Source organism: Lemur catta, chromosome 15 (genome assembly GCF_020740605.2).
Source record: "Lemur catta isolate mLemCat1 chromosome 15, mLemCat1.pri, whole genome shotgun sequence".
NCBI classification, from domain to species: domain Eukaryota; kingdom Metazoa; phylum Chordata; class Mammalia; order Primates; family Lemuridae; genus Lemur; species Lemur catta.
Window position 1 is genome coordinate 31,722,724 of NC_059142.1, and position 17,706 is coordinate 31,740,429.

The following is a 17,706-nucleotide window of genomic DNA, read 5'->3' on the forward strand; positions in this document are numbered from 1 at the left end:
TCTAGTTTCATTCTTCTGCATAAGAATATCCAGTTTTCCCAGCACCATTTATTGTCAACACTGTCCTTTTTCCACTGTATGTTCTTGGTAACTTTGTCCAAGATAAGTTCACTGCAGATGTATAAATTTAGTTCTGGGTACTCTATTGTGTTCTCTTGGTCTATGTGTCTCTTATTATGCCAGTGCCATGTTGTTTTGGTTACTACAGCTCTGTAGTAAAATTTGAAGTTTGGTAATTTTTTTTTTTTTTTTTTTGAGACAGAGTCTCACTCTGTTTCCTGGGCTAGAGTGCCATGGCATCAGCCTAGCTCATAGCAACCTCAAACTCCTGGGATCAAGCAATCCTCCTGCCTCAGCCTTCTGAGTAGCTGGGACTACAGGTGGGCATCACCGTGCCTGGCTAATTTTTTCTATTTTTTAGTAGAGACAGGGTCTTGTTCTTGCTCAAGCTGGTCTCAAACTCCTGACCTCAAGTGATCCTCCTGCCTTGGCCTCCCAGAGTGCTAGGGCTACAGGCCAGAGCAACTGCACCTGGCCTCAAGTTAGGTAATGTGATTCTTCCAGTTTTGTGCTTTTTGCTCAGGATAGCTTTGGCTATTCTGGCTCCTTTCTACTTACATATAAATTTTAGGACTATTTTTTTCAATTTCTTTGAAGAATGTCATTGGTATTTTGATGAGGATTGCACTGAATCTGAAATTGCTTCGAATAGTATGAACATTTTAACAATATTGATTCTCCCAATCAATGAGCATGAAATATCTTTCCATTTTTTTCATGTCCTCTTCAGTTTCTTTCATCAGTGTTTTATTGTTTTCATTACAGAAATTTTTCACTTCATTGTTTAATTTTATTCCTAGGTACCTTATTTTATTTGTAGTTATTATAAATAGGATTACTTTCTTGGTTTCTCTTTCAGATTATTTACTGTTGGCATATAGAAGTACTACTGACTTTTGTATGTTCATTTTTTATTCTGCAACTTTACTGAATTTGTCGTTCTAATAGTTGTGTGTGTGTGTGTGTCTATGTAATCCCTCTAGATATAAGAAGATATAAGATCCTATCATCTGCAAACAAGGGTAATTTGACTTCTTCCTTTCTGATTTGGATGCCCTTTATTTCTTTCTCTTGTCTTATTGCTCTAGCTAGAACTTAAAGTACTATGTTGAATAACAGTGGTGAAAGTGGTCATCCTTTCCTTATTCCAGATCTTAGAGGAAAGACTTTCAATTTTTCCCCATTTGTATGATACTGGCTGTGGGTCTGTCATATATGGCTTTTATCATGTTGAGGTAAGTTCCTTTTATATCCATCTTTTTGAAAGTTTTTATCATGAATGGTATTGAATTTTATTCAATGCTTTTTAAGCATTAATTGACATGATCATATGGTTTTTGTCCTTCATTCTGTTATTATGATGTATCACATTGATTGATTTGGATATGTTGAAACATTTCTTGCATCTTTGGGATGAATACCATTTGATCATGATGAATAATCTTTTGAATGTGTTGTGAAATTTGGTTTGCTAGTATTTTGTTGAGGATTTTTGCAACTATGTTCATTGGAGATACTAGCTTATAGTTTTCTTTTTGTTTTCTGTCTCTGTCTTTTTGGTATTAGGGTGATACAGGCCTCATAGAATGAGTTTGGTAGTATTTTCTTCTCCTTGATTTTTTGAAATAGTTTAAGTAGAATAGGTATTAATTTGTCTTGGAATGCTTGATAGAATTCAGCAGTGAAACCCTCACTGCTCTCTCAGAATAATGACTTCCAAAAATGTCCACAACCTGATTCCTCAAACCTGTGGAAATGTTAGTTTACATGGTAAAAGGGACTTTGCAGATGTGATTAAGGTTCAGGACCTTGAAATGGAAAGATTATACTGGTATTATCTAGGTAGACCCAATATAATCACAGAAAGCCTTAAAAGCAGGGGACATTTTCCTATGGTAGTCAGAGAGAGAGATAATGATAGAAAAAAGGTTAGAAGATACAACATGACTGGCTTTGAAGATAGAGGAAGGGGCCTTCAGCCAAGGAATGCAGATGACTTTTACAAGCTGAAAAAGATAATGGGATGAATTCTCTTTTAAAGTTTTCAGAAAGAAACACAACTCTGCCAAAACTTTGATTTTAGCCCAGCGAGAGTGAACTTCTGACCTATAGAACTATAAAATAATAAATTTGTGGGGTTTTTAGCCACTAAGTTTACTGCAGTTATGACAGAAATAGAAAATTTATATATAACATATACTTTTATTAATATAATTAAATTTTACATAAGCAAAAGTTAATGATGAATTTTAAAAAGAGGACACAAGGAGATATTTGGAGATAGCAGGATAAGAGGCCAGAAACCATAGACACTCTGTGTTTTAGATAAACTTGTACTTTCTAACTTCTGACTTCAAGTGCTCTCTACCCACAGGAGCATGTCCATGGGGACTTGACCTTTCACCGTCCCTTTCTTCTGTTTCACAGGTGTTTCCATAACCTTCTCCCTCAGCAAAGGAGAGGAGATGCCATGAGATTTTGAGGTATATCCTTCATATCGATCCCACAGCAGGAAATATTAATAGTAGCCTCAGCATACACTTTCATATATATGTATGTGAGTCGAAAGCAAGAATCAGCCTTCCTACTTGAGTAAAGGTCTGGTGAGAGGGAAGTGGCAGTGAAGGGGCTTAGGATGATGGGGGAAGGTGGGCTATAAGTAAATTCTGATGGCTGTGTGTTTGCCTCTTGTCCATCCTGTCATGACCCTTCCTGGGTTGCACGACTTCGCTTGACATGCAGCCCACCTTCCACCTCTCTCACACAAATACACTTCAAAGACTTCTAGGATATTTTGTGAAGAAGTCTCTGAGGAGCCAATGAATATTCAACTGAGTGATGTCATGTAATAGAAGCTTGGAAATATTTGTTAATCAAATGAATGCATAGGCTGCATAAATTTTAATTTAAAGGAGAGAGCTTTAAGAGAGCCATGAGACTAAACACTTGTTTTATTGTTATTCTCCAAAATTGTACTTCTTAAGTATTACATTTATAAGGGCTGATTTTTTTTCTTAAAATATTATCAGTTTGGTGATTTTTATGATTTTAGAAACTAATTTAAAAGTACAATATTTTTGTGGTAGAAGAAAATGCTGCTTTCAGGGGCCAAGCCTCTAGGTAACAATGGGCAGCATCCAATTTTACCTTCTCCATTAGCAGTCTCCAGTGCTTCTGGCAAACAGAGCATCTTGCAATCTAGATTAAACCACTACTCAGAAGCTCTTTGAAGTCACATTAGGGTTTTAGTTTCTAATAGAACCATCATCTACTATATCATACACTAGAAAATGCTTGTAATGTCATGTTCAGATTTCTTTAAAGGGCCATATTCTTTATTATTTCTTTTGTTTCCAGTTGATGACAAATGTGCTTAATATCAATGTTGCATTCATACGTGACCACAAATATAATCACTGTCATTGAATCATTTCAACTAAAAAATCATCTCCAATAAACATGTTTTCTCATAAATTAAACATTAAACCCCCTCCCCATTTCCTGAATTATCTATTTTGGCTCTCTTTAGATGGAGATTATTTTAGATACTCACTTTTCTTTAAGATATGTGACTAGAATTTTGATAATGTTTTTAAAAAAATTGTAAAATATTTAAAACATGTAGAAAAGTATAATTATCTCATGAAAATCAGTGTGCCCATAACTCACTTATAACAACTCCCAATTTTGCCTTATTTGCTTCATCTTTTTTTCCATAAGTAAACCATTTCAGATGCAGTTCAAGTTCCACGTATCCATCCATTATCACATGCACTGCCTTGTATTTCCAGAGGTGACCATTAACCTGAATTTAGTGTTTATTATTCCCATGAATGTTTTATACTTTTCTATATATAATCAATGAATGGAATTGTTATTAAGGTTTTTTACTTGATATAAAGATCACTTACTACGTATCATTCTGGACTTGCTTCTTTCATGTGTATTGTTTGATTAAAATTTACCCATGCTGTTAAATGCTACTTTAATTCAGTTATAAGTGTATCAGTAGGTACACATGCAAGATTTTATCCATTCTCCTGAAATAGATAACCTAGTCTAAATTTTTCAATATTGCAATGATGTAGCTCTTGAAAATATCTCCTTGTATATATGTATGAGAATTCTCTATAGAGTGTTTGTTTACCTAAATGGAAATGCAGGATGCTGAGGTATGTCCATCCTAAAATTTACAGGACGTTGTGAAATTGCTTTCCAAAGGGAGTGTATTGACTTACACTCCTACCAGCAGTGTTTGAGAATTCTAATTGTTTCATATTCTCATGGACACTTGGCATTTTCAAACTTTTAAAATTTCTATTTAATCTAATGGTTTCTATAACATCTTATAGAAAAATAAGAACTAGAAGGGAATTGACCACCTTCAGGTAAAGTTTCATATTCATATTTTTATAGATAATAAACTATAACCAAGATGGTAAACAACCTGACTAAATTCACAGATTTAATTAACAGTGGAAGTAAGATGAGAAAGAAACTTGCCTTGAATTTGGAATTCACTTTGGGCTTTCATAGATTTCAATAATATAATATATATTTGACTGATTTGTGAGGAGACAAATACATCTATAGAAAAAAAGCAGACATTTTTAAGAATTTTATTCCATATTTTTATTGTCTTATTTCTCCCTATTTTTAGAACCTAAGCAGATGCTAGGTCTTTTGAATAATTACTAAATGTTCTTGATCCCGAATAATCAGCTGGATTTGATTTGATATTTAAAAAAATGAGTTGTTGGATATCACCTGTTAGTCTTTTTTAAACAATAAATTTAAGATAGTTATTCTGGAGATAATTACACAAAAATATGGCATTGCTTTTGATTCTTAAATTCCATTTTATATAACATTGAACAATAGATGTCACTGTTTTTCCAACAAAATAACTATGAAATTATTTCATTTGATTATTTTTCTTCATAAACAGTCCTTGTGTAAAACAGATAAGTTATAAGGTTCTGGTAGAAAAGTCTCAAATGGTGCATCTTTTAAATATTAATATCTGTTAGTGTTTTCTCTAAGAAATGAATTAATATACTCAATCCATGACTTTCTGAATCATTTTAAATATAACCAATCTAAAATTCTCATTTTATGCCTTTATATTAATGTTTTGACAATTGGGTGTCATTACAAGGAAAGTTAGAATGAGGTTATTTGAGGCATATGGGCTTGGGTCAGGAAAAGAAATCTCTCAGTGTATAATTATTTATATCCTAAGTCCATGTAATGTCTAGTAAATTGACTTGATTGACAAGGAATCTATAAAAATTGGAAATCAGGGATGTGGAAGTCACGAAGGAAGAGGTATTGAAAGTAATGCAATTGGGACAGCTTCTGAGAAATGGTCAAGTGATAGATTATGTTCCCAACCTCATGACTGGAGTCAAGGACACATTCAAATTTATATAAATTTTGACTAAACAAATTAGAATCCTTCAAGAAGCTGAGGTCAAGTTGCTAAGGTGTTGACAGTAGAAAGATGACCTTAGAGAAACAGTGGGAAGTGTTTGGAGATTGTTCAGTGACAGTGCATGGAGAAAGATTAGGATAAGGAATAAGAAAATTATTAAGGAAATGTAACATCTGTTTCTTTAAGTTTCTCATTGATTGTAACATAACTGCACTAAATGCCTAGCTGTGTGTGCTTGATGCCAAGTATATGAATTCAGAAAGTTTGGCAAATGAGCAACAGCCAGGCTGTATATCCTAATTATATTTGTAAATACGTATAAATAATGGTTTAGGATTTATGAAGCACTTCCACACTCATTATCTGGGCTGCTCTCTGACTCCTCAATCTGTTGCAAATCTGACTTCTGAACCAACCATTTCACTCATGCTTATCTCTCAAAGGTTATTAATGGCCTACAAATCCTGAAGCCACTGACCCGCTCTCAAGTCTTTATTCTGCTTGATCACTACTTTTTATTTTTTTAACATAGTTTACTCTCTCCCCTTCTTACTTTCGGTATCACTATTCTTTTTTTTCCCCCGGTTCTTCTTCTACTTTTCTGGTAATTTTCACATTAACCTGTAGCTTCACTATTTATTTTCTCAAGTTTCTGCCTCTGCCTCTTTTTCCTCTGAATACATTTCTGGATGATTGTGTTGGTGAGGAATATTGGAGCTACCTTACGTACAAGTCTTCATTCAACAAGTATTTACTTTGCCCTATGTGCTAGGTGCTATTCTAGATGCTAAGAACACAGGCATCAATAATTATAACAGGCTCTCTTTCCTCAGGCTTTTAGGTCTTATGGGGAAAAGGACATGCGTAGAAATATGTTGAATTATTGACCGATATATATATTCTCCAGTGCTGTCTTCACACTTCAAACTAATTTCTTGTACTCTCAGGCCCTATTCCAGCAGCTAGAAAATTATGGGATCATGTCTTTGAGGAGAGGATTGTTAACACAGAAATTCCAGGGAAGATAAATTTGCCAATATCCTATTTTTTGGTGTTAAAATAGACTTTTGGAACTGAAAGTAGAGACTTAAGAGAAAAGGCTTTTAGAAGTGCAAGAGTGTGAGTTTTTGTTTTTCTGAAGTTTAGTCCTATAGGACTCACGCCATCAAGTTTATTCTATAAGCAATAGTTTTTCCTGCCTTCCTGCCCAAATAGATCTCAGTGGTTATTGAATGGGAGAGAACAAAATGGGAGAGAACAAAAGAAGGGTAATAGAGAGACAAGTGTGGACTTGTGTCTTTTTCCTTCTGGGCCATATCTTACAGGGTAGTGGTAAAAGCCTATGCTGGCTTAAGGACTGAAAGAGTGAGGTAACCTATACTCACATTCCTGACTTTGTTCATACATGCTGGCAGGCCCTCCAAAAGTGTAGAGAGAGCTGCATATGGTCAAGCAATGGCTGACACCAAAACTACAGAGCCTCAGGGCAGATCTCTGGTAGGTGTCAGGAAAGAGTCAAATGTTTTCTATAGGGCTGAGTGTGGCATGGATGTGACAGTGGATACCAAAGGACATAGAGGAACCCTGGGGCTAGATCAAAGGGACAGCATTAGCAGATGTACTATGGAATTTCTCCTTGAGGATCGAATCAGAAAGCTGAGGCCAGGTGGCTGCCAGTGTAGAGATGACCCTTGTTAAAACCAGCTGTTGACCAGTACAAGCAAATTCTTAAGGCTAGTCATCCACTCCTGTCAAATGCTCGCGTGAGAATTTTGCTTTCTGTCATTGGGCAGAATGATTTATCAAATTAGAATTCGATTGTTTTTAAACAAAGACAGCTATACTTTTCCTCCTAGTCTACCTAGGTGAAATTGATGACTTAAGAGATTATCAATAAAATTTCATTTTATTGAAATTTTTTACGTTGACTCTCCAAAATGACTCTGTAAGATTAGCGTAGTGAGTATTTTTAGACATTTTTTTTTTTTTGAGACAGAGTCTCGCTCTGTTGCCCAGGTTTTTTTTTTTGAGACAGAGTCTCGCTCTGTTGCCCAGGGCTAGAGTGAGTGCCGTGGAGTCAGCCTAGCTCACAGCAACCTCAAACTCCTGGGCTTAAGTGATCCTACTGCCTCAGCCTCCCGATAGACATTTTTTTTTTTTAACAGATAAGAAAATAAAAGCACAGAGGGTAAAAACTTGTCTGAATTCACATAGCTACTAGGTGGCAAAGTCTTAAACCCAAAATATCTGACTCTAAGTCTGGCATTCTTGCTCACTTGGCTTATTTGATGTCATTTTCAACATTTGTACCCATGTGTAGGTAGTATATGATAAACAATTTAGATCCTCTACTGTGGCCTAGTGCAGTCTCCCCTTTCCTGGCCTCATAGCCTCATGGCAAACATAAGCCTAAGCAGGGTATATGAGTTAACTAGTACCATGGCATAACTTTTATTATATTTTCAATTATTTTACGCTAAAACCATTTGTATTTGTTGCTTTTATGATTATTTCCATTTTCTCCCCCTCCTGATTATTTCATTCTTTTTGTTTTTTTTTCTGTTACCATTCAAGCTTTTATATTCTAGCTCTGACCAGTAGACAACTTCATTCATATTCAGGATCTCCTCAAATGCAGAATTACAGAAGGCTGCCTCTCTCTCCTGTTTTTACCCTCAATTATTGATTTGGCTCAATATCTTGTTTAATCGATTCAAACTTTCTCTCCTTTTTCTTTTTAACTTCTGCAATTACATTTATTTAAGATTTAAAAGGAAATGCTTTGAATAGGGAAAAAAATCACATTTCAGGAAAATGATATTTTAAGGTTTGCTATCAGTAGTTGCTCTTTTGGAGAATAAAAAGAATTAAAAAATATAAATGACATATTTGCTTTGAAGATAATATCTTACACTTTGGATAACAGACAATTTGACATTTTTTTCTTAAGCAGCACATATTAGAAACTGTATTTCTTCCATTAGAATATTTTAAATCAGCAATCAAATTACAAACAAAAATTAATTAATTCATTTAACCAGCACATAAATATTTATCTAGGGCTTTCATATAGTTTTATTATGTAGATTGTTAAAAATAATTTTACTGAATAAAAAGCAATAGAATTATAGTGTAAAAATTTACTATCACAGATTAATTGTGGGAAGAAAAATTTGCAATTATGAAACTTCAAGTTTGGTATTTTACAAGTAGATTTTTTATGTGCAAGTTCATGTAGCAATTCAAAATAAGTTTGTCCACTACAGGGATAGAAAAAAAATCTACTTTAATTAACAGATAAGCATAGCTTATAATTAGCATGCCAAGTTTTTGTGTGTAAATGGGTGTTTTCAAAGTACTGAAAGTGTTTATTTTTCTTACTTTAGCAGCTCTGACATTTTTTCTACAATCTTGTTAAAGTGCTAATTTACTTTACAATCTTCCTTTTTAACTTCAGGGCATCTGTGCAAACTGTCAACAATTCTCTTTTAGTGGACCCCAATTAATTTATTTTCTGAGTTTTTTCATTTACATAATATTTTATTTTCTGATGTTCATATGAAATTTTATGCTACGTGTTTTCACATCATTTCAAATACCGTATATATTCTCAGGAAGAATCCTACATCAGTGGAAATATTAATGTGCGCTTACTAAAGAAGAACTGCAATGCAACAGAAGCAAAGATAGTAAGACTAGTTAGAAAGCAAGCAATTTTTTACTATAAGGAGAGGTCTTAAATTGTGTTCAACAGATGTGGATGTAAGAATCCTTGGAGAAATCTATAACTATACACACACACACACACACACACACACACACATATATATATATATATATATAAACATACACACACGTACACATAAAAAGATGTTTGTTTACATGGCCCTTCTGAAGGAACCATCAAAAATCTATTGAAATTGAAAATCTATTGAATTGCTCTCTGGACTTTCCGCTATTTTTTAATTTCTCAAGTTGCAACAGACAAGCAAAAACTAGAAAAAAATGCCAATAATAAAATGTATCTCTTTAAGTGTCAAATAACGTATTCAACATTGCCCTACAGTCTCTGTATCCACTTCCAAGCACTGGGTACTATTAATTACCTGTATGGATATGCTGCTCTCCCTTACTTGTTAAGTTTCAACATAGAATAAAAATGTCCATAATTTAGTTGAGATGGATTAGAATTTATTATGGGGAATTTTATTGATATGTAGTTTGCCCACTGGTATGGTTTGAATATTTGTTTACCCCAAATATCATGTTGAAATTTAATCCCCAGTGTGGCAGTACTGAGATAGGGCCTTTAAGAGGTGATTGGGCCTTTAAGAGGTGATTGGGCCTTTAAGGGTTCTACCCTCATGAATAGATTAACCATTTATGGATTAATGGATTAATGAGTTAATGTGTTAGTGAGTTGTCACAAGAATGGGACTGGTGGCTTTATTAGGAGAAGAAGAGGGACCTGAGTGAACATGCTCAGCTCCTTTACCCTGTGATGCCTGCAGAGAGTTCCCACTAGCAAGAAGGCCCTTGCCTGATGCAGCCCCTAATCTCTGGACTTTTCAGGCTCCATAACTGAAGAAATAAATTATTTTTCCTTATCAATTGCCCAGTTTGAGGTATTCTGTTATAAGCAAAAGAAATTTGACTAACACACCTATGAAGTTATGTATAAAATGCATAAAACATTATTTATCTCAACAAATATGGTATCATCAAGAAAGTAACATGCTATTTTACTAAGAGCATAATAAAGCTGAATAACATAAAACATAGGTTGTTTAGGAAGGCATCAAAGAACAAAAAGGCAGAACATGAGGGGTCAAAATTGCAGAGAAATAGAGCAGAAAATAGATTAATGGTTGCCTAGGGTTAGGGGGTGGGAGGATTAAGGAGTGATGCTAAAGGGTTTTAGAGTTTCTTTTGGGGGTAATGAAAATATTTTGGATTGTGGTGATGGATACACAGTTATATGAATATTCTAAAAGCCATTAATTGTAACCATTAAATTGGTGAACTATATAGTATGTGAATTATATCTCAATAAAACTATTTAAAAAATCACAGACAGAACACCACGTTGAAGTGGCCATAACATTTAATGCTACCTTTCCCTCTTGGAAGATTTGCTGATTCTTGAGTCTGAACACTAAGCCCCAACAAAAAGCAGTAGCCAAGTCAATATTGTTGCAGTCTCACAGGAACGAAATCTCATAGGAGCCTAACATTGATGTTCAGGCCTACTAGAGCAAACAAGACTGATTTTGAAGAAAAGGGGACCATAGAGAATTGAGACATACAATACATATGCAATTTCTCCTTGCAGCATTTGCTAACTCTAAAACTATTCCTGCATAGAACAAGATTCAAAGTTAAAAAAAAAATCATAAAGCAGTTAAAAAGATATTAAAACTGAGTAGGTAATTTAGTAATATCATAGTTTTGGAAAAGAAAGGGTCCATGAAGATGGAGACTTTGAGTTAAGATGACAGACATGCTAAGCCCCCAAATTAAGAGTAAACCAAGACGATGGGTCAAGGTGATATGCCCTTACTCTATATGTCTTCAGAAAAAAATATAAATCCTCTTTGAAGGAATATAACACCATACAGAGTCTCTACATTAACTTATACATAATATTCAGCATTCAATCAAAACTTAATAGACATGCTAATAAAAAGTACCAAATAACTGGAATCAACAGGAAAAGTAATCAATAAAAAGACCGCAGGTAAGCCAGACATTGGACAAAGGACTTTAAATTTATTATATTAAAGTGTTCAAAAAATAAAAAAAAAAATTAGAGAATTTCACTAAGAACAGAGATCTGTTTTAAAAAGAGTCAAGTGGACATCATAAAAGCTGAAATTAAAAATTGAATGCGTGACTTTAAAGATTAGACATAGAGGATTAGTGAAATGGAAGATAGGTCATTATGTAGTATTCAGATTGAAGCATTAAGAGACAAATGAATGAAAACTAGATAAAATAGTATGAGATGTAGAACACTAACATATTTTTAATTAATTATATGCATAAAAATGTTTATAGTTTATTAGTAATTATTTAAAACAGAAATAACTCAATTATCCATCAAGAGTAAAATTTATAAATTATGAGGTATTAATGTGGTGGAATAATAAAGAGCAATGTAAAAGAACAGATCACAGGTCATTCTGATAGAAAGAAGACCGGCAGACATGAAAGTGTATCCAATACCATGCCACTCATGCGGGGAAAAAAAAAAAGAAGTTAAAGAGGCAAACTACATGATGATTTTAGTCAGAATAGTTCTTAACTTTGTTGCAGGGAATAATGACTGACAGGTCTGAAACAAGGTTTCTTTCTGGGACATTGGTTATGTTCTATGTCTTGATCTATATGGTGATTAATTAGGTATATTCATTTTGTTAACATTCATGGAACTGTATGGTTAAGATTTATGCACTTCATTTCATGTGATACTTAAAAAAACTTCGTTAAAATAAAATAAATCGATATCAGAATGTCTAAACTTCTAGTAGGCCACCCAAACTTGTGGATGTGGCAGGTGTGGTATTGGGGTTGTGGAGATGGTAGTAGAACAACAAGGATAGTGATATTAATAATAATAAGAACAACATTAAATAAGCACATAGTCATTGCCATTATAGACAGGAGAAAATAAAATCACTTTCCAATTTTTTTTTTTTTTTGAATTAGGTGCTATCCTGGTTAATATAGAAACAGCTCGGTGGGGGGGCTAGGTAACTTGCCTAAAATTACAGATATTTGTATATTAACAATAAGATTGACACTGGAACCCAAGCCAGATTCTTAAGCCCATACTTTTTTATTGCATGCAAACATAACTGAATTTTCTAAAAAAATCTCAAACTGATGGAAAGATCATCTTATGCTAAAGGACAACAGGTTTTCAAAATTTTGTTTATTTTAATAACATATAACTTTACCTGCATAAATGAAAAAGCAGAAGGGAAAATATTTAGAAACCACAACATTAATTAATTACTAAAGGCCAGATGTTCATGGTGATCCTGTTTTACACTGATAGCGCTTACTAGGACATTACTATTCTACTCTATGGTAGAGTTATGTGCCAGTTATCATTAATGCTAGTGAGGCCTTTGCAAATTGTGGGCCAAAAATTTGAATAGGGTATACCTGCTAAAAGTAATAGCAAAATTTGTAGACTACTTATTGTCTGTGTTCCCAAATTTCCCCAATCTGCTATACACTTTCTTTGCAAATCATTCTACGTTAATTCTTTAAAAAGGTGTTTGGAACTGGTAAATTTGAAACCAAAATACCCCTTTTTTGTTACAGTATCTCATGAATATGTTCATTGATTATTAGATTAATTTGCTTTGTGTATTAGATTATTTATTATAAATAGATTTGTATTTACATATCATATTATCCTCTTTTTTAAAAAAAGAGATAGACTTTGTGATCCCTGAATCAGAAAAATGTTCTATTTATTTAATTGATTTAAGGTATCAAAGCTTCTTATATTACTTTTGAAGCCTTTATGGGATGTACTCCACTTTATATGGGAACTTTTCTACTGTTTTGCTGACTTGCTCCCCATGCCAATTTGAAGCAGAAAGGCATTTTTACTTGAGTCACTTAAGTACAAAATGTGAGAGTGTGAGAAAAAAAAAAAAAAAACAGACTTAAAGACACCATAGTCAGCAAAGCCCTGCTTATGCAAAACACACACACATATTATTTAGTCATTCCCAGGGAGCATGGTACTTTGCAATTTCAAAAAAACCAAAAAACAAAAAACGAACTCATCTCAATTCCAGGCTCTCACACATGATCTCAAAGAAAATCCCTTTTCCCAGTTGACTGGATCTTAGAAACCACTTAAATCTACACAGAAATACACGAGAAAGATTCCTGAGTATCATTAGATTTACTCTATTGGCTCTACCTCTTAGTGTGCTTTCACTCTAGCCACTTTAATTCACAGTATTTTGCTTTCCTAGTGTAAAGTTAGGGTATCTGATTTCATCACAGCTGGTTCTTCTACAGCCGGACTTCTCACCCTCAGTACCACTGATATATTCAACTGGATAATTATTTGGTCTGAGAAGCAGTCCTGTGCAATGTAGGATGCTTAGCAGGACCTCTGGTCCTTAACCCACTATATTCCAGTAACCCCACTCCCCAACTGTGACAATCTGGAATGTTTCCAGACATTGCCAAATGTCCTGGGGGCAAAATCATTCTCAGTTGAGAACCCCTGTCCTACAGAATGAAAACCAACTATAGAATACAAAGGAAGAAGGAAGAACACATTTCTGATCAGAATATTTTAAGTTGTTTTAAGCTTTCAGAAAGATCTTTATATTTAGATAATTTGACAATTATCATGTATAAGAGTGGTAAAAGCTGCAGCACTGCCTCCATCATTTCAGACCGGATCTTTTGCCTTTGACTTCACTCTGCCTTGCTCTTCATTTGGAGGTCAGCACGTAATAATTTCAGTTTCTTTTGGATCTCAGTCAGAACACAAATTTTCTGCTCCAAAATGGACAATGACTGGGCAATACAAAAATCAATATCATAGTTTACTCCATCAGCTATCTGCTGGATGTTCTCGCACCATTGGCTAGATTGCTTCCATGAAGTTGTTGTATCCTTCATTAATGGAATTAATGATGTTTCAACTTCTTCAATCTCTTTTTCCTCCTCACTCTGTATACAAGGTATTTTAATAAACTCAGCACTCTGAAGGGACATTTCTGAATTTCTAATATGGTTTTCTAATATCTTTGGTGCCTTGTGCCCAATCTGATAGAGGCAACGATGGTAGGACCTTACATCTAGAGTTAATTCTTTGACTCTGTTTGCATATCTTAAAGTGTTGAGGGTGTTTTCACAAGAAGTCATACCTGGAGAGATAGTAGCAATCATGCAAGTGGAGGAATTCTGGCCTATAAAGGAGTCCCGGAGTACCTGCGTCAGCTTGCTGGATCTAAATGGGGTGTGAGGCTTGTTCTGACCTAAAGCCAGGATACATTCTTTGAGGGCTAGGAGACTTTTGTTAATCTCCGCCCCTTCCAGCTGCCTCTTCCGGTTGGCCTTGGCAGTATCTGCTCCTCTTTCATTCCCAGCTAAATCAACAAGGGAAAACTTGCCATGCAGTTTCCCTCTTGACTTCAGGATGATCTGGAACACCGCGTGGCTCCTGGATGAGTGAGCGTTGACAGATGTCTGCCTGGAAGTCCGACAGCTACTCCCTATTTTGACGAGTTTCAGCACTTCCTCCACACAGCACACCTCTTGCTCCTGCAGCCCTACCACTTGGATCTGCTGATTGCCATCCTCAAGGACTTGCAGCTTTTTCTTCCAGTTTAACAAATCATACACCTTGCCCCCATAAATCTCAAAAAATGTTCCATAGACTTTGAGGTCCAGCTTCTCGTAAGTGGAGTTTCTGAGCAGAAGAAAGACATCCTGTGCCACCAGGGCATAAATGCCTTTAGAGCAATCTTGGGCCCTTCCGGAAAAGGCTCCCCCCATGGTGTGCGTTTTCCCACTGCCCGTCTGCCCATAGGCAAAGCAGGTGGCCATGCCCTTGCGGAAGATGGACTCCACCAGCGGCTGGGCGGTGAACTGGTACACTAACTCATTGGAGGCCGTGTCATCGAAGGCATGGTCGAAGCAGAAGGTCTGGTTCTCCAGGTAGCGGGTGAGATCCACCTTTTGCTTGGACTCATGCACCATAACCACATTGTCCGAGGGAATGGTGATGATATCCAGGTCCTTCATGGTGGTTTCTTGTCGGTTGAGAGGCCGCTTCCTCACACAGACGCAGATCCGATGGTCTTCCGGGGGCTCCAGGACCGACATCTTGCTGCTGTCCAGGTGCCTGCGGTACTCTTCAATCATGCACATGATTTCGTAGTTGGGGTTTCCCGTGTTGACATCGAGGGCACGCCTAGCTTGGATCTCCTGCTGCAGCCTCCGGCGCTTCTCCCGCTGCTTCTGTAGTTTCTCAATTTCCCGTAGGCAGGGAGACTTTTTCTGCTTCGTAAGACATGGGTTGCTGGGGACCCTCACGGCCCGGCTGTCCCCTGAGGGTGATTTGTTTTTCTGGGAGGCCATTGCAACCCATCGAGTGGCTGTACTCTGATCTCCGATGGCGGAAGAGGACATTGGAGACAATGGGGACAAAGGTCTGGACGGCGTGGGGTGTTCAGCAGAGTTCAGAGCTGGATTCAGCAGAAATATGGTCTCAAGATCAATTTTCTTGCCTTTTTTGACTCCTTTCTCTACCCACTCTACAGTGACCCAAGAGTTTTCTCTGTTCATCTCTGTGACCACAGCGAGGTGGATTCGCTTGTCACTGCGCTGGATCGCCACGGATATGCCCACTTGTATGTTTCCGAAGTGTGACGTCAAAGTCTTCATGAGCGAGAGGTGTGGGGCTAGAGGGAGGCAGAACTGGCTGATCATGATGAGTGATGGAGGTATCAGGGTGCGCCTCCGAGGCCCCTTGGAGTTGGAGAAGCAGGACCAAGGCAGCCTGAAGCGCCCAGAGCACTGAGCACGGTTGCAGTGTGCGCTTACCTTTGTGAGCGTAGCACTCTAGGGCCCGTGCTGGGCCACTGGCGTCACAAAAGGACCGGAAGAGGTGGCAAAGACGAGAGACTCTAGGTCAAAGGCAGGGAAAGGAAACCACATCCGTGGTTTCCTTAGGGGAGCACAAAGACTGCTGAAATAAAGAGACTGTTCTCTGCCAGTGCGAGTGAAGGGACTGGAGGAGGTTGAGACGGCGTGCTGGCTGGATCCTGGTGAGAAAGTGCAGAGAACACAGAAGCCAAAATAGTGGGGTTGAAATTTATATGTTCCATGGACATTTGTGCCTAAGCTTTGGAAATAGCCATTCTCCCCTGCAATCTTGATCTGCAGTCTCAAAGCTCAGTGCTTTAGTTGGAGTACTGCTATTCAGTTCCATTAAACTTTAACTCTCCAGTAATTACAGGAAACAGATGAAGGTGGAGCTGTTTGCAAACTTCAGGCTTCGAAATTTGTAATTCAGTAGGATCTCAGAGCAGGCTCCTCAACCCTGCCATCTTTCTTTATTCCCTCACCTCCGTCAAGACGTGTAACTTGTTTAACTTTAACAGTCACAACTTAAAGTTTTTCCAGCTTAATCGGCTTTCTCATTACGAAATCAAAATGAGTTGAGTGTAGAAGGTCGTTGTGGTAATTTGCTAATATGGAACTCCCTTTGGTACAGCATCTGGGTTTGCAAACACAAGATGTTTATCACATTTCAAATGGCTCTGACAGCTATAAAGTGAGTTTTGTTGTATTGCAATCACTGCCATTTTTGAGATTAGTTCAGTAATTACCTTTCCAAACTCCTTCAGTAATTACACTTCTGGCCTCATTATCCATAATTTGGAGATAAAAGAGAGACATTTTTGGAAAGAGAATTCATCTTATACCCCGTCCCCACTCTAAAATATGTATGTATATGTGTGCATGTCCTTAGAGGCTGGTAAGGGTAGAGGCAGGGGGCTAGAAGGCAGCTAAGACCATCAGATGCAAAAATATATCTTGGGAAGATTGCAGAATTTTTCTGTAGAATGATTTGCTTGCTAAATAGATAAATATATCTACTTCCAGAGAGGCCAAGATGAAGGTAAGGCTGACACCTTATGTTCAACTCTCTTCTTCCCCCTAGCATACAATATTGACTTTTGAACTGTGAGTTGGGTCATAATTGTACTTATAGCTCTAAAGTAACATGAAATAGCATGGTATCCTTATGACCTTTCCTAAGATCAAGGGACACCATGGAAATAAATTCTGATATAAATGGAGTTTTTAAATAGAAAGTTCCTCTCCTCAGTAAATGTAGCAAAGCTTAGATTTTGAAACGAAGGTGGAGGAGGAGCGTTGTATACATTAAGTATGCAGTACTCATTTCAGAGGGATGCTGAATACCAGTGGAGGGATGGGAGAAAGGGCTTTGGGCAACTGTCTTTTTATAATTATTAATTTTGTTTATTTGGTCAAATTACAAATATTTAAAGTTGTGCTTTAAATCTGTTTTTTTCCCCTTAGTTTCAAGGCCATTATGTAAATGTCCTTATCTCCATTAAGTTAAATTATAATTTTTGAAAGCATTGCTGCTTTAGAGTTTTTAACAATTTTTTTAACTTTATCTTTGAAAAAGCTAG

General features: G+C 36.4%; 1 protein-coding gene across 1 annotated transcript; it reads right to left on the reverse strand.

The window, feature by feature from the left end:
• Positions 1–13,783: 13,783 nt before the first annotated feature.
• Positions 13,784–16,118, reverse strand: KIF2B (kinesin family member 2B). The gene has a single exon (XM_045569476.1). The coding sequence runs from the start codon at positions 15,968–15,970 to the stop codon at positions 13,949–13,951; it is 2,022 nt and encodes a 673-aa protein (XP_045425432.1). The 5' UTR covers positions 15,971–16,118; the 3' UTR covers positions 13,784–13,948.
• Positions 16,119–17,706: the final 1,588 nt, after the last annotated feature.